At 45.3% G+C, this 19783-nt stretch overlaps 2 protein-coding genes across 9 annotated transcripts in view; both read right to left on the minus strand.

Moving 5' to 3' along the window:
• Positions 1-1189, minus strand: part of PRMT3 (protein arginine methyltransferase 3) — a 134286-nt gene extending 133097 nt beyond the window's left edge. For 2 of the 7 annotated variants that reach the window (XR_009055540.1, XM_057749754.1), the window contains exons 1-2: positions 963-1102; positions 595-730 (exon numbers count right to left, since the gene is read on the minus strand). Coding sequence is in view for 4 of the 7 variants with exons in the window: in XM_057749754.1 (XP_057605737.1) it covers positions 595-730; positions 963-990 (164 nt within the window). In the remaining 3 variants the exon portion in view is untranslated. The other 5 variants (XM_057749755.1, XM_057749756.1, XM_057749758.1 and 2 more) reach the window with 5 other exon arrangements.
• A 2097-nt stretch (positions 1190-3286) lies between these two features.
• On the minus strand, positions 3287-18352 carry HTATIP2 (HIV-1 Tat interactive protein 2). Of its 2 annotated transcripts, none has more exons than XM_057695128.1 (6): positions 18192-18352; positions 17671-17869; positions 15812-15919; positions 7367-7504; positions 5221-5282; positions 3287-4530 (listed from the first exon to the last, which is right to left on the minus strand). In XM_057695128.1, the coding sequence occupies exons 1-6, from the start codon at positions 18290-18292 to the stop codon at positions 4305-4307; spliced, it is 834 nt and encodes a 277-aa protein (XP_057551111.1). In that variant the 5' UTR covers positions 18293-18352; the 3' UTR covers positions 3287-4304. The 2 variants fall into 2 exon arrangements, with proteins under 2 accessions (XP_057551111.1, XP_057551112.1); XM_057695129.1 differs by having other exon boundaries at positions 3288-4530; positions 17671-17866; positions 18192-18351.
• Between the last annotated feature and the right edge of the window lie 1431 nt (positions 18353-19783).

Consider the following 19783-nt stretch of genomic DNA (forward strand, 5'->3'; position numbering starts at 1 on the left):
ATCAATTCCTTCCCCTTCAATAGGTGGGGAGCCTCTATCAAAGGTGATTCTTTAAATGGCTCAAATGAAACTATTACACCTGAAGCGCTTTACACTTCTCAAAGAATTACAGACTGGAAGAGCTGGAAGGGTTCTGGAAGAGTTCTGAAGGGTAGTTTAGTGACTCCCAAACTTGTTACTCTCTAGACTCACTTCAGATAGTATCTCTGTAAAAACGGATTCCTAGATCCTATCCCTGATTTAGAAAGGCTGAGGTGCAGAGTCTAGCATCTGTATTTTCTTTTTAAGGGTCTCAGGTGACAAAGGTGCACAACCGGATTCGGGAACCATAGATCTAGCCCAGAACCCTTTCGTTTTACACAAGGAGAAACTGAGGCCCGTCGAAGAGAAGTAGCGTAGCCTGGCTTCCAGTTCATGGCTTCTCCCTCTAAAGCACTGTGGGTCTTCCTGCTCGACAAGCCCTCACTCCAAAGCACGGGCTCCAGACTTCCAGGGCAGCCACTCGGGCGGGACTCCAGACGAGCCGACCACACAGACCCACGCGGACCGGCCGCCCCGCCCGGCGGCCGAAGCCTGGCGCTGAGGGGGACGAACCTGTCACAGAACAGGCAGGGGGTCTGCTGCCTGTCGTGGGGGAGAGCGGCATCGTCCTCGTCTTCCCAGGCAGCTTCGTCTCCGCTGTCCGACAGTCCCGGCAGGTCCTCCTCCTCCTCCACAGCGCCCCGGCCGCCTAGCACACGCACACGGTCAGGTCCGCCCCGGACAGCAGCGCTCACCTGGCGCACGCGGGGCACGGGGAGGACCAGGCTCTGGGACCGGCCGGCCCTCCCCCGCACCTCCCCTCCCTCCCTGAAGCCGCCCACCGGCGCGGCTCCGCGTCCCGGGGTTGGGGGCGGGGGGAGAGGGGTTTTCACCGGCCCCGCGGCGGCGCGTCCTGGGCGCTGAGGGCCCAGGGTACCCACCGGTAGCGTCCGACGCTAACGAGCACATGGCTGCGGCGCCCAGCTAGCCCGGCGCGCCAGGGGGCGGAAACCCGGCTGGGCCACGCGCGCGCGCGCGGCCGCTTCTGAGCTCTCCCGGCCCGGGAACCTGGGAACGCGCGTGAGTGTGAGCGCGAGCGCGAGCGCGCGACGGGGTCGGAGCTCGGGAAACCCCGCGGCGCCGGGAAACGCGAGAGCGGCCCGCCAAATCCCGAGCGCTTCCGGCCGCAGGGCCGCTGCGTTGTTCACGTGATCTGGGGTGGGCGGAGCGAGAGCCCGGGCTCCGCCTCCTGCCGCAGGGTTGACGCAGCGCGCGCCGAGTAAGCGCTGAAACCTGGACTGGGCGTCGCAGGCTTCGACGTGGCTTTTGTGTTCTCCTCCGGCTGCGGCAGGCCTTAGCCGGGAAGTCCTCGCCTGCGGCCCAGAGCCCAGATGCGGCAGTGGTTCCGCAGTCGGCATCGTGCCCCCAGGGCATCCCTTATTCGCGGGATGAGCGGCTAGGGGAGGAACGACCTGCTTGCAGCGCCCTCTGGTGGCGGAGGAGGTCGAACGCAGGCGAGAGCCTCGGACTCCACACTGGTTCTGGGGCTCCCTGGTTCCCGTGGGGTGCGGCTGGCGAGAGGGAACTGCGGGGGCCAGTGGGGCCAAAGCCTCGAGGGCTGTTTTAAGGAGTTTAGTATATGCACCAAGTTCTAGTCCCAGATGCTAGCACTGGGCTTGGCACAAGTTTATCCAATTAAATTGACTGCCATGGCCTACCAGTCTCTGCGTAACCTGCCTAACAGCCCAACTCAACCCTCCACCCCGGGCCCCACCCTCCAGCCTTATATTTGGTGCTAATCATTTCCCCACCTCACGGTCTTCGCTAAGAAGTTTCTATAAAAGGGTCCTTTTTTCCTCAGCCAGAAAGTCTTTACTCAGACCATCTTTTCTAGTTTCCACTGTCACTCCAGCAGCCTCCCGTTTGTTTCTTTCTTAGCACCTACCATTTGCTTTTTCCTTTCTTCTTTCGGTCTTTAGCCATGACACTGAGCATGAGGATAGGGCCATGTCTCTTTACCTTCATTTCTCTGGCACATAACATATGGCCTAATTTATAGGTAGGTACTCAGTATTAATTTGCTGAATGAGAATGATACCTTGTATTATTGCTAAACTCTCCTGAATATATTCCTTTCCCTTGACTGTCATCCCCTAGAGGGCAGCCATCAAATGCTAGTTTTGAAGCCCCCTTATATTGCAGGACACTGCCAGAATATCTGCTGGTTTGGCTGGGTTAGACTTACTGTTCACTGATGTAGACCCAGAGGCACACAGGGGGCATTCAATAAGCTGAATGAACTAATTAATTCAGGGTCATTTGTTACCTGGGCTCATCAAGCTTTTTCCTTCATCCTTCCAACATACTCTCCAGCAAGGCCCATCTTTTCCCTGTCTGCATAACATTTGGAGGTAAACCTGCTAAATCCCATTAACATTCAATCTCTCCACGTTAACAGTAATCAAAGTGACTGGGCCAGAAGTTCATGTGTTACCACAATGCTGGGCTTAGAAGGGAGCAGCTTTTTTCTTTACTCCAAAGATAAACACAGACCCTCTCCCATCACCCTACTTCATTACTGAAATCAGAATTTGTTGAACAAGACCTGACAGAGGTTTGTGGGTATGGAAATAACATACAGAGAAAACCTTAAAACTGGCCACCAGGTTTAGCTGCTTTCAGAGCCCACCAGCCTCAGGATATCCTCACGGGGTCCCCTCACTTTCTGTCTCACTTCTTGCAGCCCATGCTTGTTATCACCCAAACACACAGGCTCCTCAGAGTTCAGCCCCAAAGGAACCCCGCCTGGCAGGAGGAAGATGTTCCACCTCCTTCTTAAAGCCCACATTCCAAGACCTCACCCCACCCTAAAATATGGCTCTTTCCTAGATGACTGACATGGGGAATGTCCAATCCCTTCTAAAGATACACAAACACACCCCTCCCCACCCCATTAAAGGGGATGGCCTTTCTCCTCTGGTGTCCAATGAAGCTTGAAATTTTATCACTTTGCTTCCCCTAACACAGAAGTTAAGACAGATTTCACTCTACCCTTTGTTCCATGATGGAAATTAACAATGTGCTCCTCTTGACTTTGACCCTTCCTTCTGCATCTTCCTTTCCTCTTCCATAGTTTTTAAAGTGAAGCACTTTGAGATGTACATTTACTGGCTATGTGAACATTTTGTGGTTAATTATTAGAGGTATCCTATACCAGTGGAGAAACCCAAATATTTCTATTTTATTCATCCATGGCATGTATTGATCCAGTAACAATTAACTGGAACTTCCTGGAAATATACAGATACTGGATGCTCTCACAGAGTGGTTAAAAACAGAAGCTGTGGATTTAGGCTGACTTGGGTTAGAGTCCTGGTTCTGTAATTTCCTAGCTTCAGGCTTCAGCTTTGCGCCCTTGGGCAAGGCACTTAACCACAGTGAACCTCAGTTTCCCCATCTAAGATATGGGGATGATAGTACCACCTGTAAGAATTATAAGGATTGTTTGGAGGGTTAAAGGACAGACAGCACATGTAAAGGCTGGTACTTAACAAGCACTTGATAAATATTAGCTGCTATTCTATTATCCCATTGGCCAAAATACTGCATGTTACCACCAATACTTGGGCATTTTCTAACAATCTAAGGGCACCCACAACTTGTACATTTATTTTAATTCTTCTATTTAATTCTCCCATGAATTATATAAGTTCAGTTACATAATAACTTTTATTATATATTCTAAAGAAGTAGTAAGGCACAATGTTCAGTTATGCAATTAACATGCAGTCAGCACTGGGTAACTCAGGGACACAAATGTCAACAATTTTAGTTCAGGACTCATCTGCATGAGACATAAAGTTTTCACTGCTGCTGTGACTCTGCAGACAAGCCTTTCAAAGCTGGCCTCCATGCCAGTGGCATCAGAACCCTAAGAGAAGCGTAGACAAAACAACAGACTTCTGTGCCCATACCCCCAAGACTCTGACTCAGAAAGTTTGAGGGACGGCCTATGAATCTCTTATTTCTGCGCTGAATACCACACACTAGACCACCAGGGAGCTGCTGGATCTCTGTTTTTGAAAGGCTTCCCCGGGTGATGTCTACAGGTGTACAACGAGGCTCTACAACGCTGATGCACAGCACCGTCATTGTTTGATTAGATCTGGGCAACTGAAAACAGTGAAACCACAGTTAAAGCACGTGTTTTTTTTCAGACCCTGAAATTACCGATTGGGTAGGAGGTGTTGAGTTTGACAACGGAAAGCACTTCCCCAGTGTGGTCACGGCTTGAGAGAGGCATCGGCTTTCCCCAGCTCGTGGATGGCCTTGTTATCCAGCAGCTCCTTCTTCTTGTCGCTTGGTCTCACTGCGTTGTTTAGCATCGCTCTAACCACTGTCGTCACTGGCACAGAGTGCCCGCTGGCCCAAGATTCTGGTAAGGAGCCAAAGAACTTCCTAACCAACCATTCACCTGGGCGAGATTCTTGCCGATCACATAACAGCACTCTAAAGAGAAAAAGAAAAGCAGAGGAAGAGATGGTAAATTGCATTCAGACCATACAGGATGTTATGCATTGAGCTGTGTCTCCCCAAATTCATGAAGTACTAACCCCCTGTGTGATTGTATTTGAAGACAGCACCTGTAGGGAGGTAACTAAGGTTAAATTAGGTCATAAGGATGGGACCCTAATCTGATAGGACCAGTGTCCTTACAGGAAAGGAAGAGATATCAGAAATTTCTCTCTCTCTCCACTCACACAAAACAAAGACCATATGAGGACACAGAGAGAAGAAGCAATCAGTCAACAAGCCAGGAAGAGAGGCCCCAATCGACACGAACCCTGATGGCACTCTGACCTTGGACTTGTAGCCTCCCATTCTATGGTGTTAGTGCTACAGCAGCCCAAACACACTAATACAGTGTGTAAACTGGTTTATCTGGGCACGAAAAGGACTTTAAAGAAGAAGGCAGCCAAAACCACCCAGGAGATTTCAGACTATTCTGAACCTGGCACCACCAACCATCTACCCCATCCTTCAAAGTTAAAAGCTGCGTTCTTCAGAGAAGCAGTCTCCCTCCAGCCAACTTCTTTCTTTCGTATCTTAGATATCTTCTTTGTCAGCCTCTTCAAATGAAAAACCAGCTTCTAGGGAATAACCAACAGTGGTGTCCTCTTAGGCAGTAGGAATACTTACCCGGGCCTAAATATGGAGTAACGATCAAACTTTAACTCTTCAACCCTAGCTTCCACTTCTCCCTGTTAATAAAAAACACATTTTTAGTATTTAATCAAGACCAACTTGCCATAATGCTTAAGACAGACTAACAAGAATAACTTGGGGGTTTGAAGACAATCTGCTTCTGCAGGTCTCAATAGTTGTAAATATCCTCCCCTAGATTTTTAGATTCCAGAGAGTCTGGGAAGTTAAGGAAGAGCTCGGTTAATCCTCATATGCAGCAGAGAGTGAAAAAAGATGCACCGAATGAGTAAATGGCTGCATAGTCAGTCCAGCCTCTCATGTGACCTGCTGAAACAGATCCAGAGAGTGACATGTTAGGAGTTCAGCCATAAGAGAAGAAGGGCACACTGGTCCAGAATCCATGCTGCAGGTCAGGGGACATTAACCGTTTTTGGCTTCCAGATAGTTTCAGGGGTCAGAAGACCCACAGACTCCCTGTATTACTCACTTCCTAACAAAACCCACCACATTTCAAGAGACAGTGAGGGCAACCAGATGATGCTTTAAGTTAAACTTGTTGACCAATCCATGAATATTCACGCTGGGCAGCTCTACAAACAGACACGCCAGAGGAGCTCGGCCTCAGGGATGTCTAAAAGGCCTATGAACTAAGCAGCCCGCTCTCCTGCTCCTTCTCGGCCTGTTCATACCATTCACTTGGCACTTAAGCTATAGCACTGTAATAATCTGTGGCAGCTTTTTTTAAAACATTTTTTAAATAAATGTTTTTTAATACATTCACAGCGAGTTGTCCCACCTTCACCACAATCTAAATTTAGAATATTTATTCACCCCAAAAGAAACCCCGTACCAATTAGCACTGACTCCCATCCCCTCCCCCAAACCCTAGCCAACCATTAATCTTTCTGTCTCTACAGATATGCCTATTCTGGACACTTCCTGTAAATTAAACCATGTAAGTTGTGGCCTTTTGTGACTGGCCTCTCTCATTCAGCATAATGTTTTCAAGGTTCACCCATCCTATAACACGTCATTTCTTTTTTATAGTTGAATCCATGTTCTTTTGTAGGTATATGCCACATTTTATTCACCCATGCATCAGCTGATGCATATTTGGGTTGTTTCTACTCTTTGGCTATGATGAATATTGCTTCTAGGAACATTCATATGTAGTTTTTATGTGGGTGCATTTCTTAGCTTTCTACAAAGATGTGTTTTGTCTCTATTAGCAGCATGTGTATAAGAGTTAACACCCCAGGCTGAAACTGCTATTCTTAGAAAGGTCTGCTTGCCAGGCTGTCCTTTGACCTGTGTCTGGGAACTCGGATTTTAGGAGCATTCCCATCATGAGCTAACTGATAGGGTACTTTACTGTGCCTAAACCATCTATACAAACAACACGGTTTATGCTGAACACTTGTTTTCCTTCTTGAAGTCTGACACTTTTTTTAGGCTGAGGGTAACTACGTGACTAACCCCCATCAAAAGGGTGGATTCCTGAGCTAGGGTGAATTTCTCTGGTAGGCAATACTCATTGCTGGAGAAATGAAACACGTGTAACTCCACTGGCAGAAGACCCTTGGAAGCTGGAACCTAGCTTCCTCCAGACCTCACTCCTTGCATTTCCTCCCTGTACTGACTTTGCTTTATATCCTTTCATTGTAATACATCATAGCTGTGAAGATGACCAAATGGTGAGTGAGTCCTGGGAAGCCTTCTAGTACATTACCAAACTTGGGGCTGTCTTTGGGGATCCCCCTAAACAAGCAGATTATAATTCCCTGAGGATAAGAACCACACCCAATAATAACATTTAATCTGCTCTGGAAAAGTCTAAGAATTGCTGCCTCAAATTCTCTTCAAATGCTAAGATTCTTGGCTGATCTTCAAGACCAGAGCTGCAACATCTCACTTCATGATTACCAGATAATCAACAGAGGGGAAGACATTGGAAATCATCTTTCAAATCACTCCTGTTTACTAAATATATCCCTGCAAAAAAACAATCCCTGTAGCTACAAAAAATGCATACTATATTGCATTTAATGCATTTTGGTATTACTTAGCATTTTATATTATTTAGTATCGCCAATTAGCCAGGGTTCGCCAAAGTATATAAAAGACAGAAACATGCACAAACCTTGACTTGCAGATATAAAAAATTGCTCGACTCATCAGCTCCCTTAGAGGACAGCAAGTTAAAATGTTTGCACCCTCCAGCTTTTGCCAGCTCTGCAGACTTCAGGACGTAATCTCGATCAACACGAACAAATCCCTCCTAAGGGCAAAGACGATGTGAGTTATTTCCAAAAAGCTGTGAGTTCATCTTAAAGATTTACTTCTCAGCTTGGGTGGCAGGTTAAGAATCCTGGGGCGGGAGGCAGGGGTGGTGGTGGTGGGGAATAGGGATCCAAATAAAATGCATCCAAAAAAAAAACACGAATGTCAGGCTTAAACCCTGGGAACAGCTTCAATATGATGCTCAGGACAGATGTACCAGCTTTAGCAGCAAGGCCAGACTGCAATGAGAAAACAAGGACAATGACATTGAAACACAGACACCAAGTAAATCTGCAAGGAGCAAAAGGAACAATATCAGGCTGAGAAAATGTTTTTGTTTTTTGTTTTTAAGTATTTATTTATTTGGCTGTGCTGGGTCTTTAGTTGAAGCATGCAGGATCTTCGTTGTGGTATGCAGGATCTTTAGTTGAGGCATGTAGAATCTTTAGTTGCATCACGCGGGATCTCGTTTCCTGACCAGGGATCAAACCCCGGACCCCTGCACTCGTTTCCTGACCAGGGATCAAACCCCTTAACTGCGGGACCTCCAGGGAAGTCTAGAGAAACTGTTTTTAGTCCCACATTTTTTTTGTCTTTAATCACTTTACAACCTTACCACCCTCTCTCTGTTTTCTCTGTTTTTTTCGGTGTCAACTCTAACATGGTAGAGTCTCACAGGATGGCTGAGAACACTATCCATGCACTATGAGAACAAAGTCTATTTAATTTCCAATTTTTATGTATGTTTTACAACATACTTACGTGTTAGTAAGCAGTGCACCTACAAATTTTTTTACTGACAGGTATGTAATTAAGAGTGTTTGGAGACCCCTGGTCTATACTCAGTCCAGTGAGGGCAGCGGTTGGGTCTTTCTTAATTCACATCTCAGCATCAGAACATGCCCAGCACATGGTACGGGCTCCAAAAATATTTGAATGAACGAATAAGTCCAGCAAAAGCAGAGAAAAGGTAAATCCAATCAGAAAAAAAAAAAAAAAAGTAGCTGGCAATCAAAAGAGGAGGGGAGAGGATGGTGCAAACAAGAGAATACAGACTGATTTCCAGGGCCCAAGTGAAAGATAACAGCCTGTACCCAGACAAGGGAATTCCATGTGGTAACAGCTTCTTGAGACCACCACAAAGTCTGGCATCCTCAAACTCGGGACCACTGAAGAGCAGTCTCAAGTCTACTGAAGCTGAACTTCATGGGTACCCACAATTATATAACAAGCTTTCATATAATGAGGATTCCAAATCTGAAGACTGGGTGACTGCCCCTGTGATTTTTTTTTTTTTTAATTAAAAATCTGCCCTCTGGTAGTTACTGACCCTAAATGTTTTATTTTGTATGGAGATATGTATCTTTCATAAGACAGAAAGCACCTTAGGAAACATCACGCCCAACCCCCGCACACTGGAGCTGTGACAACAAGGTCCAGCAATCCAGGAACTACTGGCTAATAAGTGAGAGAGCTGAGAGTGGAGTGCAAGTTCCTGACTCTCTGAGCAGTGCTCCCCACTGTACTCACACCATCACCAGCTAATGACAGGACCAACTGATAACTGTGATAGGCAGAATAATGGCCCTTCAAAGATGGCCATGTCCTTGGGGCAGGGAGGGTGGGGGGGACTCGAGGGAGGGGGGAGTCAAGGAAGGGAGGGAATACGGGGATATGTGTATAAAAACAGATGATTGAACTTGGTGTACCCCCAAAAAATAAAAAAAATAAAAAAAAAAAGATGGCCATGTCCTAATCCTCATACCTGTGAATGTGTTAGAGGCTACATGGCCAAGGGGAAAATTAAGGCTGCAGGTGGAATTAAGGCTGCTAATCAGCTGACTGAAAAAGGTTGTTCTGTAGTATCCAAGTGGACCCAATGTAATCATAAGAGTCCCTACAGTGGAAAAGGGAAGCAGGAAAGGAGGTTGGAATTAGGCAATGTTTGGAGCACCTGATCCCCCACAGCTGGCCTTAAAGATAGAGGAAGTGACCACAAACCAAGGAATGCAGGTGGCCTCTAAAAGCCAGAAAAAGTAAAGTAAAAAATGGATTTCTCCCTAAAGCCTGCAGAAGGAAATAAGCCCTGTCAATACTTTGATTTTATCTCCGCAAAATCCACATCAGACTGCTAACCTATAAAACTGTAAGATGATAAACTTATGCTGTTTTAAGCCACTAAACGTGAGGCAATTTGGTATAGCAGCAATAGGAAACTAATACAGAATTCAATTTTAAAACAAGGGTCCCAAGCAAACTTTTCAAACTTTGTACTGAAGCAGATCACAAAAGAAAGGTAAACATATTCTAAGCACAGAGCTGGCTATAAACTCCATAAACTAAACATCTTCTGCAGCCAGCTCCCAGATCCAGAAATACAGCACCAATATTACCCCAAAGGCCTGTCTCATCCTCTCTTCTCATCACTCACAGTGCATTTTTTACTATGTCCACAACCTGCAGGGCAGTGTTATTCCCCTGCGGTTCTTTTTTTTAGGTAATATAAACTTAACTCTTAGCCAGGAATCAGCCCCATCTCCTTTTGTGTTGTAAACTTTGACATTCAGTCCTAATAACAGACTCGCTCACCTGTCCTACACACTGATTGAGACTCACGTCGTTGCTTTTTTAAATCAGTGTGCAGAAAACCAGTTTTAATACTCAGCACATCCTGAGAGTGGGCTGTGATTGATCTCAGAGCCATTCTCTGAATTGAGATTTTTACATGTGCTGAAAATGTGCCAAGAAAAACAACCCGAAGCGACTGTGAAAAATTCTAAAACACTCAATTTCTCTTCCACATCTATTTTCTTCCCCTCACTCCAATTTACCAGAACTCTGATTCTTATAACACATTCATTATTCTCAATAAAATTACATCCGTTGACTAGTGAAATAAACTTTTTTGTTGCTGCTGCTGGTTTAGCACTATTTCTTGGAAGGATTATAAGAGTTGTCTCTGTTAAAATGTTTCTTCTTTCATCAGCGTCTTCAAAAACAAGGGAAAGCTTCAGCCAATCACAAGGCTCGAGACCGACGCTGTCCCTTTCACTTAATCCAGGGCCAGTAAAGGGATAATTTGATTAAACTGAGGCCCCAATTTATTTGGCTTTAGTTCTGGATCAACCTCTCCTTAATAGAGTCCCGTCGTCTCCAATTGTTTGATGAAAATTAAAGTGACATAAATACCATGGGACTTTTTCAATCTGATTAGTCAGCTAAGGCACATCAATACCACCCCAGCCATCAGACTCTGGCGTCCCTCCTTTCACCCGCCTGGCGAAGGACTGACAACAGCTCCTTGCAGGACGAGCACCCACGCTGCCGCAGAGACCCCCACACTTAGCCCATCATCCCTGCTCAAAGGGCCCTGTTGACAAGGTGCCCGTACCTTTCTCCACCGCTGTTCTCTGGACAAAGCTAAATATTGTTTTATTAGCAATCAATGGCTGTTAATCCAAAATGATTTCACAAATCCTCTGAGCCCTCAAGCTGATTATAAATACGCATCTTTCCAAGCCCACAAACTTTGAATTTCACTTCCCCCACCCTGATGCGCGGCCTTTTAACTGGTGAATGAAACTCAAAGGCAAAGGGGTCAACAGCTTTCAAGGACTTAGAAACCGAACTGAAATGTGGATCCCGGTGACTGACTCAGAGCTACCAGCACATACTGATTTTCTCTGGAGCGAGGAAGATGCCATTTATAGATAGAAGAGAGCTATCTTTATGATCTTATTACTAAACCCTTTCTTGTTCTCTAGCAGCTCAAATAAAAAAATTGAAAAACAAACTAAAACAAGCTACTCCATATCCCAGAAACACAATTTTCGGAAAAACCATATTTAGTTTCCCCAACCATATGGCAGAAAAAAAGACGTCTCTTCTGAGAGTGTTAAGTCTATTATGTTATCGTGTCTTTCTGACTCCACACTTGGTGTGTTTTACTCTAAGACAGGAATCAGGGTCCTTCTAGCAAAAGGAATTGATTAAATAAATTCCCACTGTAAATTTCCTTTCCCAGTACCTGCTTGAAAGAATAAAGACAATATATTGATACCACACAGCAGAGATACCTTCATGGGCTCTACAAACATCTAGGGAGACGAGTTCCCTAATTACTCTTTATTTTACATCTTATGAAAACTCAAAGCTACTAAGTATTCCTTCTATCTTCTTTACCAATGCCTGCAAACTGGGAGCACTGTGGCTTAAGAACAACTCATCATGACAAGGTGTTTCAGCACTGACTGATATGACAAGCAAGCAGGCGGGAATGACTCAAGGTCAAGAAGACTCTTTTCCAAGAAGAGAGGATCTCATTCCTCAAAGGGTCCCACTTGGCCATATTTCTGCTTCTGATTCTTTCTCCTTCACTCCCTTTTCAATCCAACCCTATAAATTAGACTAATTTGGTAAGTAACTTATGTGCTAGCGAAGGTTGAAATACTCTTGAAAACCAGATCTACCTTGGCTGTGAGTGAGGAGAAAAAATTCACAGGTGCCGCTGAGAATGGTGCAAGCAACAAACGGTATGACCTGAAACCCCATTTATTTGTGTCCTGTAAGGCACGTCTATATTTTAGATGCACAGAGGGCAAACCAAGAAAGAGCTCTGGAGAGAAAAATAAAATCTTATAGATACAGAGGATTCCTGAGTCAATCTCTATATGAGGATTCCTGAGTCAATCTCTATGTTCTCACACATTTTCTTCTTTTTTCCCATTCGGGCCTTTTTTTTCTCTGTGTTTTAAAAGTCAAAGAATTCTGCAGGCCAAAGGGACTTTGGTGGTCACCTCCTTCTCAGTACAGACAGGGGCCCACAGGAGCTAACCAGCATACCCAAGGTCCCACAGCCACTTCATATCCAAACACAGGCTACGATCTGGGTCTCTTGAACCATCTGGGACCTCACCACTTCGCCAGCCCCTTCCTAGACATCAAATAAAACAGTACAGATGACAACAGGTGCTGGCAAACTTTCCCTAAAAGGATGCAATAGCAAATATTTTCAGATTTGCAGGCCTCTATCGCAGTTACACAGCTCTGCCATCATTGTACAAATGCAGCCATTAATAATACATAGAGTAATGAGAATATTCCAATAAAATTTTATTTATGGATACTGAAATTTGAATTTCTTATATTCTCACGTGTCGTGACACATTATTCCTCTTTGAAAAACTTTAACCATTAAAAACATAAAAACATTCTTAGCTCAAGGGCTGTTCAAAAACTGGCAGGCTGTATTTGACCCACAGTCTGTAGTTTGCAAGCCCCTGGATTAGAAGAGTGTATCGTTTGAATCAGAGGCCTTTCGTGATGCCTAAGAAATGTGACAATGGCTGCATTAATCACATTAATGGCATCGTCCATTCAATAGACTACAAGAGCCTGGACTTCTGGAGCCTGTGGCTACAAGGTGAGGAGACAAATGAAAAGGTGAAACTACACCACACCCCCTCAAACTTCTCTTAATAAGGGGAAAGCACCATTCTCAGCGGCACCTGTGAATTTTTTCTCCTCACTCACAGCCAAGGTAGATGTGGTTTTCAAGAGTATTTCAGCCTTCGCTAGCACATAAGTTACTTACCAAAGCAAGGTAAAGGAGATCTGGGACAACAGTACCTGGAAAACCAGCAGGTGAAGAAGACTAATACTGCCCAATGCATCCTGAAAGCAGGTCCAACAAGAAGAAGGTTGGCTGCATCAGAATCCCCCAAGAAGCCTGTTAAAAACAAGCTTCCAATCTTAGAGATTCTGATCCAGTAGAGCTGGATTATGGCCAAGTCACTGCACTGATTAGACAACTATGGCTTGTGAATATGAAAAGAAGATCAGCATCTAACCAGCTACTGCTAAAAAAATGGTTTTCCAAACAACTGAAGAAAGCTAACAAACCTATCCCTAGCACAGTGTCAAAAGAAATCTGGGTAGACTGAATTTGATGGGTTGCCATGTTCCCCCTCAAAATTCCTATGCTGAAGTCCTAACCTCTGGTACCTCAGAATGTGACCTTATTTGCAGATGTCATTAGTTAAGATAAGGTCATTCCAAGTAGGCTGGTTCTTAATCCAGTTTGACTAGTGTTGTTATAAAAAGGAAAACTTTGGACATAGCCACAGGCGCATAGGAAAAACATCATGTGAAGCGACACGGGGAGGAGGCAGCCAGCTACAAGTCAAGGAGAGAAGCCTGGAAAAGATCCTTCCCTCTTAGCCCTTAGAAGGAACTAACCCTGACAACACTCGATCTCAGACGTCTAGCCTTGGGAACTGTGAGACAGGAAATGTCTGTTGTTAAAGCCACCTTGATTATGCTTTTTTGTTATAACATCCATCCCCAGCAAACTAATACACTGAAGGTCATAGGGAAATAAGCGGGCTACTCAGAGGATTTCAACACTGAGACAGAAACCCTGCATTTCTTGAAGTTGCTAAAGCAAAATGCAGGCTGCTCCAGTTACAAAACAGCTACAGAATGGCACTAGGCTTGCCAGCAGCTTTGCAATACTCTTCTGATGCTCTTTTTTTACAGAGAACACGGCTGACCAGAATACCAGGTGGAGTGGGCTTGGAAATCCACACACACCCCCCCACCCTCAAACAACTATTACTACCTAGCCACTTGTGAACTGTCACCTCTTTTAAATTGCCTGAAGTAACCACGATCTCTAAGCTTTATAATGCATCCAATCTAAATTATCTTCAAGTTAAAAAAAAAAAAAGTCTTTCTGGAGGAAATGTCAGCTTATTTTCTGTCACTATCCTCTTAAATCATTTAAGCCCTAACTCACTTCTGAGATTATACTTGATTTACTAGTCTTTTCTCTTGCTTACTCATTAATTACTTCTATCTTTCCAAGCTGATTTTGGAGAACAAAAGGTACTGAGTGGGGTGTGGGGAACCAACTCCATCTAAAAAAATATTATGGATATGGAACACATCCAATTCCTCTGATTAAAATTGCATTACGCAATTTGGATGCAACAAAACAATTTAGACTTTCCCCTAGAGCGCCCTATAATAAGATTTGCCTTACGTCATGAAAAATCAACTGCTCTATGCCTAATGCAGTGTTTTTATTTTGCTGAGTCACCACCAAAGTCAGGTTAGCACTTGAGATAGTGTAACCTGCAGTGTACTAGAACAAAAGTTTTTCAATGCTTTTAGAGGGCACGTGGCTCGTGACTGTCCTTGGGACAGAAAAGACTGCATGAGCTGCTCGGCAGGAAAATGACCCTTCTTAGGAGAGATAATGTGCCAATTCCTGGGAGAGTCAAACTTCTCGATAATCCACACTTCCCCCAGCACAGAGCTCAAAACCCAGATGTGTTCCCACGGGCACATGGTAAAACTACGGAAGATTTGGAGAAAGCATAAATAGAATTATTCTTTGGATCACCAGAAGGCCCAGAGAAATACATCTGAGCCTAACTCCTTAGTTGGTATAAACCAACAGTTCTTAACCATGTGCTCTCCCAATGATTCTGATGCATGGGCCTGTTTATAAACCTATGGTAAGCCCCCATGGCCGCATCTGGTCTTGCATATTTAACAGACATGTTTAACTCCAGCAAGCAAATTCTGCCAGAGGGATAAACTACAGTCAAGGTATAAATTAAATAGGATATATGTATTAACACTTGCCCAGGATCTACGTAGTAAGCTCTGATTTCTAACTATGCAGTGAAGTTTGACTTCTAGACAGAGGCCGACGCAACTTAGAACATTATTAAAAAGAGAATAAAAGGTGTGTTAGGATAGTTCTGCGTCAGTTAAGGCTGAATCACCACTGGGGTTGAATCATCGCTGGAGGCTGAGTCATAACCGGAGGCTAGCTGAATTGTACCTCTGTTCTGATGTTCTAGCGCAGAAGTTCAAAGCTCGGCATGAAAACAGGTTGAAGGAAATCACTCAAGTGAGAGAGAACGCTTTAAGTTTAAGACATCTATAAAGAAACCAAAAAACTTACTAAGAGCATGAGCCAGTTACTTTTACTCAGACATAATGGTTTGCCTTAGTCAGGGGATATAGGGACAGCAATATTTGCAAAAAGCAAGACCATGTAAATGTTTATGATGTCTCTACCTTGCAGGCCTGAACTCAAGCATTAGGCTGAAGGAAAGATGAACTTAGCAGTACTATTCAAAGTATAGCAAAGCCTAGGGCAGCATATGGAATCTTAAATGATAAGAGCTAATTTACACTTAAGCACAGCAAATATAAAGCAAAAGAGGGAGCGAAAATGGAATTTCTGACATTACTGACCAGAGGAAAGGAAAAGGGTGTATTTCTTCCTTACCGCACCAGCTTTGTTTCTGGTGGTACCCAGGCAACAGAATCCAACATCATGACCTTGAAAGGCATAAGCATAGTCATCCAATTTCTCAAAGTCCACCACTTCTTGATTCTAGACAAAAAAACACAACTGTATATTACTTGATGTTATTAAAACAAAACGAAACAGACAAAAATTCCCACTCTAGATTTAAAGAATAAATGACAGAACACCCACTTAACATCAGATTTTGCAAGCTCATTTTCTCCCACCAAAAAGCAATTAATCTGAATTCAAAAAATCAACAGTGTACTTATATATCCATAGTATACACAATTGCACTAGGGGTGATCTAGATCTCTAAAGTCAGGTTCAATTATAACCTTCTCTCTGGAAAGATAAAAGACCTGTCTGTATATTACCAGGAGAAATACCACTGAGGTATAATGTTGGGAAAGGAAATGGTGTTTGGAGTCTCAAAACCTAGGTTTGAGTCTTGGCTCTGCTACTTACCGGGCATGTTAACAATTTTGGCCAAGTTATTTATATGTCTCAGTTTCCCAGCAGTAAAATGTGAATGATAATCTTTCCTTCAGTCTACACCATGACCCACCTGCATTAGAATCAGTCGGCAGGTGCTTGACAAAAAGACATACTCCTAAGTTTCAAACCAATACTCCTGAATCAGAAATTGCACTTTTAATCAGCACCCTCGGTAATTCTCATGCCCATGGAAATTTAAGAACCTCCATCTAACCTCTTAAGTTTGTTGTGAAACGAACAATGAAAGTCTGAGAAGTTCCCATCATTCAGGACTTTAAATAAAATGTTGCTTTCCCTTTCCACCATCAACTCTTTCAAAATCGTGTTCCTGGCACTGTACACAATGCTGAAGGAAAGTATGTTTTCCAAAAAGTGCGTGACCAAAAGATGTGCTACCAAAACTCAACCGTCAAAGCACAGAACTCGATTTCAGTTATCTCATGACCAGAAGCGTCTGACACACCCTGTGAAGCCAGACTGTGAGGCTCACATATTACCCGCCTAAGTCTGAACAAAGATGTCCATTTTGAACAGAAAAGTCCTGAGGGACCAAACCTGCAGAAGTCCAGAACATTTATTTGTGAGACCATCTGTTATTTGGAATGTTCCAACTGTGAAACCTGTGGGACCAGGTTGGGGGGGTGGGGGTGGGGTCTCAGAATTACACTATAGTTTAATTTACTGCAGTTCACAAATAACTCCATTTACAAGGGCAGAGGAATCTTCACCAAGCTCAGGCTTCAAATATTTAGGGGAATAACACCAGATTGAAGTCTGGTGTATCAGTGGGTTAACCACGAAAGTGTAAGTGACAGCAAAGGCACTATTCCACTTACAGACACAAGCCTGCAGCCCTGAGAAGCCAGGCAGGGCAAATTCTTATGGATGAATATTCCCACCTCTCAGTGCCATAGACCTTTCCCCCTCCACAAAGCAATTTCTGATTCACTGACTTGAGTGTGGAGTGGACAGGTAGATAAAACAAGCAATGGGGTTGAGAAAACTGCCCGTGGTCACAGGTTTTTTTTTTCTAGAAGCCAGCTTAAAGGACCCTAGACGCATGGCTCTTCTCTATCTCCCTGCACCCCCTTACACTTGGCCCCACCTTCTACGGGGGGGGGGGGGGTGAAAACTGGGGAAAGGGCTTTGTCCAAGGCCAGGCTTTGTAGGCCTGGCCCTACAATCCAGCTTCCAGGAAGGCCTCTCACAGACCAGTCGTGGTCACACTTGGAACACCTCTCGCCGCCACTGCAGGGCAATGTTCAGCCTTGCAGTATAAAATATGCTCACCCTGCAGAACCACTGCGGGTACATTTTTGAGGCCCCGCTCCAATACCCACCACGTTTTTATAGGCTTCCTCGTTGAAGGCGAGCTTCCTCCGGCCAATCAGCGTGACTTTGGAAAACAGGCCCTGTTCCAGGATCTCTTTTAAGAGCACTCTGCCGGTTTCCCCGCTGGCGCCCAGAATAAAGACGGATTTATTCTGCATCCTGAAGGCTTCCCGAAACTCCGGCAGCGCTTCTGCCTCGGCCATGCTACTGAAATGACATTAACAGGTGCTGGCCTCGGGATGTTCAAGAACAAGGGTTGTTTACCCCGGAAGAAGGTACGGTTATTCTCCACGGTCTGGGCCCGGGGGAAAGTGCAGAGTCACCCGCAGGGCGGGGCGCCCCGGCGATGCCCCGCACCTGAGCCAACCCACATCTTGGAAGGCGCTGCAACAGGGAATGCGCCCAGGTGCCACCAACTGCTGGTGCCAGGAGGCCTCGTTCCCCCGCACCGTGTGCCCGACTCCGGCCCTTCCTCCCTGCGCCCACAGAGGCGCGGAGCCCAGCTCGCTCCCCCACGAGGAGGGGTTACCTGGAGCCGGCCCCCGGCCCTGCGTCCTCAGGCTGCAGCAGGAGCAGGGCGGCCACTAGCGCCGCCGCCGCCGCCGCGCTCAGGGCTGCGGGCCGGGACATCCGGCCAGGCCTCCAGCCCCGCGCTCCGCGTCCCCTCCCCCGATTCCGCCCCTCCCAGGTCCGCGCCTACCGGACTTGGTCTTCCGGGAGATGTTGCAGTATCGCTGCTCGCCCCGCCCAGAGGGGCGGGACATGGGAGGAGGGTGGGGCGCGCACGGGCTGGAGGGCGGCTGGGCTCTGGCGAGGTGGGCCCCGGAGCACGTGCGTAGCGCCAGGCTGGGTAGGAAGCTCGGAGACCGCCTCCTCGTTGTCGGGAATCTCCGGGACCCTCTCCCCGGCATTCTCTCTCACCACCTGGGTGGAGCTCGCCCACATCCAAAGCCTCAGCCAATAGACTTGACCTTCGTTGGTCCCTTTCTTAAACCTGTAATGTCAACTGTGTGTAGGACATCTTCATCTTGAATTCACCACGCCAAAACGTAACCCTTCCCATCCAGCCACCCCAAACAGCAATAAAACTAGTCTACTCCTTGCCTCTCTTGAGTGTCACTGTCCCCGTTCATTGGCACATCCTCACCCCTTCCCTCTCAAGTCAGAAATTCGGACTGTGTCCTTTGACTCCTTTCTCCAGCCTTTCCACATTCTAGATTAATCACCAAGGCCTGCCATCCTCTCTGCCTTTCAAATATTTCTCTCAGGTACTTCAAGCTCTCACTGTATCTCACCAGTACAGCGGGTTCCCGGCTCAGGTCCTAGATGGTTGAGCCAGGGCAACCTTCCACACCGTATCTCCTGATCACTCTCCCAAGCCAAGATCCATGGTTTGGAACATAACTATCTACACTGGGCCTGTCCTGAATCTTGGAAGTCCTGGACAGGAGTTAGAATCACAAGCCAGAATCTGAACAACAGAGATAGATTGTGTTATGGACTTTCCCCTTGTAGCTCCTAAAGATTTTCTACTAAAATGCAGCTTTAAATCTTGTCAGCTAACACTGTCTCAAGAATCTGTTGCAGAGATTATTCATTGTACTCTAGTGTTCATTCTCCTGTTCTTTCTTTTTTAAAAATAGTAGCATAATTAATATACAATAAAATGCATGGATGCAAAAGGTTCAGTTCCATGATTTTAAACAATTGTGCGTATACCTAGGTAACCACCACTTAAAGCAAGATACAGAACATTTCTTTCACCCTGGAAGTGCCTTCAATCCCTCCACATCCCAGAAACAACCACTTTCTGATCTATCAATAAAGATTAGTTTTGCCTGTTATAGAACTTCACTAAATAGAATCATACAGCATGTACTGTATTGTGTCTCAAGTTATTTTGCTCAAAATGTTTTTAAGATTCATCCATATTGTTTCTGGGGCTGTTTTATGACCTTCATGGGTCCTAGGGACTTCATGGGCTCCTTTCTTCATAAAAAATAAAATTGAAAATGTATCTCATAACTGTGCTACTATAATGACAAATATATCTGTATTATGTAATAAAACATTTTCTTCAACAAAAAGTTCATTTTTTCCTTCTGATTTTAAAAGAAATTA

This window comes from Hippopotamus amphibius, chromosome 9 (assembly GCF_030028045.1).
Source record: "Hippopotamus amphibius kiboko isolate mHipAmp2 chromosome 9, mHipAmp2.hap2, whole genome shotgun sequence".
NCBI lineage: Eukaryota > Metazoa > Chordata > Mammalia > Artiodactyla > Hippopotamidae > Hippopotamus > Hippopotamus amphibius.